This window comes from Pyrus communis, chromosome 7 (genome assembly GCF_963583255.1).
Source record: "Pyrus communis chromosome 7, drPyrComm1.1, whole genome shotgun sequence".
NCBI lineage: Eukaryota > Viridiplantae > Streptophyta > Magnoliopsida > Rosales > Rosaceae > Pyrus > Pyrus communis.
In genome coordinates this window covers 28066204-28071586 of record NC_084809.1, presented here as the reverse complement: position 1 = coordinate 28071586, position 5383 = coordinate 28066204, and the positions used below count along the sequence as shown (strand labels likewise).

The 5383-nt window shown below is 35.7% G+C and overlaps 1 protein-coding gene across 1 annotated transcript; it reads right to left on the bottom strand.

Annotated features, from left to right (window-relative positions):
• Positions 1–678: 678 nt before the first annotated feature.
• Positions 679–4887, bottom strand: LOC137739622 (uncharacterized). Its single transcript, XM_068479258.1, has 5 exons — positions 4597–4887; positions 4374–4490; positions 3953–3987; positions 2502–2602; positions 679–1117 (listed from the first exon to the last, which is right to left on the bottom strand). The coding sequence occupies exons 1-5, from the start codon at positions 4773–4775 to the stop codon at positions 1034–1036; spliced, it is 516 nt and encodes a 171-aa protein (XP_068335359.1). The 5' UTR covers positions 4776–4887; the 3' UTR covers positions 679–1033.
• Between the last annotated feature and the right edge of the window lie 496 nt (positions 4888–5383).

The window sequence follows — 5383 nt, the reverse complement described above, 5'->3', positions numbered from 1 at the left end:
AAATTTTCTGGGCTAAAAATTTTAGATTTTAGGTCAAGGGTTGGAGATGGTTTAAGGAAGAGAAAATAATTTAAACTTAAGACGTGGTGAGGTGAAATGAAAGGCGTTATCCATTTGTTATACTAAGGGAAGAAAAAATAATTTAAACTTAAGACACAGTGAATTGAAATGAAAGACTTTATCCATCTTCTTTTTTTCCTTGACATATTAACTTGATATCATATGGGAAACGAAGAAGAAAAAAAGAAAAAAACCTGAAATCGAATTTTTCTTCCCTACAACATATTCGACATGTCTTATCACCCAATATTATCTCACTATGTACCAACTTCCCTAATCAGACAAGTCTTATCCAAATTTCTTTTTCTTCAATTATAGGTCATCTTTTTAAAGAAAAACTAATAAAAAAAATTTTAAAACTCTGAATCTTAAAAATAAGAACAAAATAAAGAGTAAAATAAATAGTACCTAGATTAACTTTTTAATGTAAAAATATAATTTTTCGTTAAAATGAACAGTTCCGTAGATCCTTCGTTAAAATTCCAATTTTTTAATGATAAACGTGTCGGCATGAGGAGAAGGTTGACAAATAGCACCGACTTACTACTAACATTCAACCTTTAGCAATTTATTTATTTATTTTCCATTTTCCTTTCACATGTTTACGATTTATTTTGATCCAACTTTATTTGAGGCATATGCCACTTAAACCTTAACAAAAACAGTAACTCGCTCTTCGTCTAATGACATTACTCTTCAGACCATTTAAAGAGATCAAACGTTCGAATCATCCTGCGCCTGTCGATTAAAAAACACAAGCCATAAACAGAATAAAATCACGTAACACGCAATTCTTTCAGAATGTGACGTGTTTATGCTTGATAAAATACTTCCACGTTTTATGTAATCAATGCCTCCCAAATACACTAGTTACTTGATCAATGCATTCGTTTTCTCGAAGTTGTATGTACCTAGTGATGAGTGATTCTTACGACGCGGAAAACAAGCATCTTGCACTGAGTCTCCGGCATCATTAAGCAGCTCCGTATGGCACGAGTGCAGCAGCCACAATCCTACCTTCCTCGTTCAGTATGTTGTAAGTCGATATAGCGTTTCTCTGAGACAAAAACACACAATATAAAGAAGTTGGTAGTAGAACCCACCACTGTGATCATACCCAGTTGAAATGGAGCACTAATTGTCATATCATTTTGATAGAGAGATTGAAATGAAGCATCCAAATCAGCTTTTTAACTCTCCACCAATTGGAACTACAGGCCCCAATCACACCTTTGAAGAGGCAAATATAGTAGTTACAACAAAACTTGTCAATAGAAGTTAAGGGAGAGAGTTAGACTGAGAGATCCAAATAAAAGTACGAATACTCTATATATTGAAACTAAACAAGAACCGACGCTTGAATTCAACCTATTATTTTACCGGACACTAACTAAAGTTCACATCATGCCTACAGTAAAAATCCAGCAATTGATTTCATGCCTCAATTTGATCTTGAAAATTAGTACAGGGCTTGCAGTAGAATGTGTTCCAGTTAGAACAATGTATGCAAATAAACTGAAGAAAGAGATAGTAGGTTGTGGCCTCACACAGAAAACAGCGGTAGTCAGGATATTTCCTAATACAATTTCCCCCCTAAGGACTCTCGAGTCTATGGACTCTGGGGATAATAAACTAAAATTTTCTTCTTTTTGTTAAATAAAAATGTTTGCACAAATTTCCAACTAGACATAAAGACCAACAACAAACTAATAGATGCGGAAAATACTCTTCATTAAAAACAGCCCAGATTACATGGGAGCAAAAAAACTGAGAAATATAAAACGATGTTAAAGATTCTCAATACAAATTGTAACCCTGCATATATAACACCTTCACTGGTAACTCAAAACATTAACTGTTTCAACGAGTATGACCCTGGACTGTTTCAACTAGAGGTGGCCATTTCCTAAGACAAAAATTAAGTTGGCTAATACAAAACTAATTACCAAGAGACGATCAAATTCGTCTTTTTTTTTTTTGTGGTGTTATTTTTTTTGGGGGGGGGTTGGGGTGGTGTGAAGTGTGAGGAGGGGGGAGGGGGAAGCTACAAATCCTTGTTAATCCCAACTTTTAGATGGAAGAAACATAAAAAACCATTGATGCCGGAAGAAAGTTTCCGCCCCTCTAGAGTTTTAATTCTTATTCATTGACATTAAGATTTGTAGGGTCCATATGGAACCTAGAAGCAAAATTACACTATAAGTGGCCAGTTATCATACTACCATAATAGTTTGATCATGTTTTGAAATTTTGATATATCCCCTACTTTCCTAATACATCCTATATATGATGATGCTACTTTATTCACATGATATCCTTTCCTAACATTATATATATATAAAGTAGCATCATCATTTTCTTACAAGCTATGTTACATATTCACCACAATAAGAATAATGTGCAAGAAAGGGAAATAAAATAGACACACAGATGAAATATACCGAGTCAACGGCTTCTAACTTCATTCCCGTAGAACGAATGTAGCGTCGTAGTTCAGGATCTACAGGTTCAATGTTTCTCCCACAGCCGAGAATCAAAATCTCTGAAATAAATTATCAAATTAATGTCACAAGAGAAATAACAAGGAATAATTTCAAATTAAAGAGTAACCTATTGTTTCCAGTGTTATGACAAAAAGTAGGGTACATTATAAGAAAAAAGGAATTACATCCGCTATGTTTCAACTTTGTAAAGAGCTCTTAAAATTCAAGAAAAAGTGATACCCCTTCATCTTCTAATTTTCATTGCCTAAAGGGAATTGTTATTAGCACTCCTAAAATCTCATTTGGCAATCCAAATTTTCTATAATTAGAAAGAAAAATACACTTGTGAGGAGTGTAGAATGAGATTTTTGGAGTGCTAATAACAGTTCCCTTGCCTGAATCATCACAAAAATCAACAAAATCTGTAAGAGACAAAACTTGAGGCTCCACATTCTACATTTCCCTTTCTACGCCTTAGAATTTCTTACAATTTCTACATTGTTTCAAGTATAATCATTTTAAGAGCCATATATATAGTAGTTTAGGTCACTTTGTCTTCGAGTGGGGAGGGGATGGCCAGACATAGTGAGGGAGATGAGGAAAAGAAAATCAGTTGGAAAGAAAATTAAAATATCCCCATGATTGAAGCCAAGGTTGTACATATTACTTTAGTTGACATTTTTCCCATCAGAATGAATGACATGTACTTGTAGGTCATTACTATTTCAGATTTGGATGCAAAAGATGACACAGGATCACAATGCTACAAGTTAACAACACAAGGGAGATCAGTACACAAGGATGTATATTTACATGCTTATTCTTCGTCGGCCTCATTCTATCTGAGTCACATGCTATGTGAAGAGCACTATTCCCTGTAGCCTATAGTTATAAAAAGGTTTCCGGTTCAGTTACTTGAAGATCCAAGACCTTTTTGGTTTGCTTTGGATATTATCATGAGAATGTTAGATTATTAGTGTTAGAATGTTATAGGTATTATAATTATAAGCTGACTTTAGAATTCAATGGTTGAACCCGGGATAACCATTCTCTGTATGAATGTTAGAGGTGTTATATGTAAATATGTTAGCAAGCTACTGCAACACACTTAAACACGCCCCAAAAATTATGCGCCATACAAAGAGTCTTTTTATACAAGTGAACAGCTTGCACCAAATGCTCTCTATACGAATGGTTAGCTGGCTGCCCATGTTTCCTACAAATGAACTGGTCACATATTGGCTTACTGCTTCTTAAAGAAACGAAATGTGTTCTTCTAATTCTGCCTAGGAGTCTACCTTAAGAAATTGACTTAGGCCAATCTTAAACAAGGCACATATAACAAGAAGGAAAAGAAGAAACAAACTTTGAGACACAAATCCCGTATTAAACCAGAGTTTGAAACTTACCAGGAATAGGCCGCACAAGTTGGAAGATTGACAAGCTGCATCACAACAATGTAGATGAAATTCAGATAAAACTGCTAGCTCACTGCTCAACTCAACTAGTAAATATATATACATAGTACATACATATCCATAACATAACATATACCACAACGGCAAATAGGCAACCCAAAGTCTTATACCAATTAGATTATTCGGTATAATTTCCACAGAAAAACACAAAATTAAGAGCAATCTTGAGCCACATCCTTCCCTTATCTTAACCAGTACTCTATCTAAACCCAGAATTCGTAGAAAATACATCGAAATAACATGGTGCTATATTGTGTTGGGACAATTATATATCGACACATTATAGATGACAGCCAACGCGTCCATGTATACATTTGAAAAAAATGAAGGTGGAAAAGTGCAGAGCGAGTACCTATCAGGAGTGACATCAGAGAATTTGGTGGGAGCCCAAGACATTAACATATTTCCAACACAAAGCAAGCTTCCTTCGTAGTCCACACCATTCACTGTGAATCCATTCTCTGTGTACCTTCACCAACACAAATGGCAGAATTGTAATAATCAGTGGCTAAAACTGAAATTAATTAGGGAGTAATCAAAACTAATCAAAAATTAATTAAGGAGTAGGCGGGTACCGCTGAAAGCGAAGCTGGTCGTCGGGGACGTTGTCGATGAGATTGATCTGATCGTAGAGAGAGAAGGCGCGTCTGAGAGACGGGAGTGATTGTTGGGTTGTGGGTTTCGGGTGGGCTTCTTTCCGGAGGGTCCGAATGAGGTTTGGTAATGCCCCGGCTGCTCTCGCTCTCGACCCCATCTTTGATTTCGCTGTCTCTGTGTCTATCTCTTTCTCCTTCTACATGTTTCTGTTTCTGTCTTTGTTGCTATGATGCGGAAATACTGTGCTTACTGAAACTTCCGCCCCAAATTGTAAATAGCTCATTAAAATAGGGAAACAAAATGGATAAGTTTGATCTATTTACTAGGGTTTTTTTTTAATCACAGGAGTTACGCGCCTTTAAAGAGGTCTTGTGCAAAGGATTTTTTTTTTTTTTTTTAAATCACGGCGCTTGCTCCCTTTAAGATGTGTTATGTAGGAGATATCAAAACAGCAACCGAGTCTTTTTCCTTTTGGAGTTAACTAGGACTACTTCGGTATGGAATCTCAAATCAGAAATGGGATTCCGAATTCCGAACCGACCCTTTTCGAGACAAGAATCCAAATACCGATCCCGAATTGAATTTTGTTATTCTTGAATTGTGGAATTTCTTAAATGTTTTTGGTATTTTTTGACAAATCGGGATTGGATTTTGGGCTGAATGGTATTTGTAAACCATGAACTCGATAATTTAGGGATCCGAACTTGGGGCATTGGTATGAGTACTTTTAAGATTAAGAGAAAATACGGATGTGGACTGGACATA

What these genes read in the sequence shown, in the direction of transcription:
- LOC137739622 (XM_068479258.1), bottom strand. Translation starts at nt 4,775, where the DNA reads ATGGGGTCGAGAGCGAGAGCAGCCGGGGCATTACCAAACCTCATTCGG. An exon ending in GACCAGCTTCGCTTTCAGCG is followed by an intron (nt 4,491 to 4,596) that starts GTACCCGCCTAC and finishes GTGTTGGTGAAG; the next exon opens with GTACACAGAGAATGGATTCA. An exon ending in TCTGATGTCACTCCTGATAG is followed by an intron (nt 3,988 to 4,373) that starts GTACTCGCTCTG and finishes GTTGTGATGCAG; the next exon opens with CTTGTCAATCTTCCAACTTG.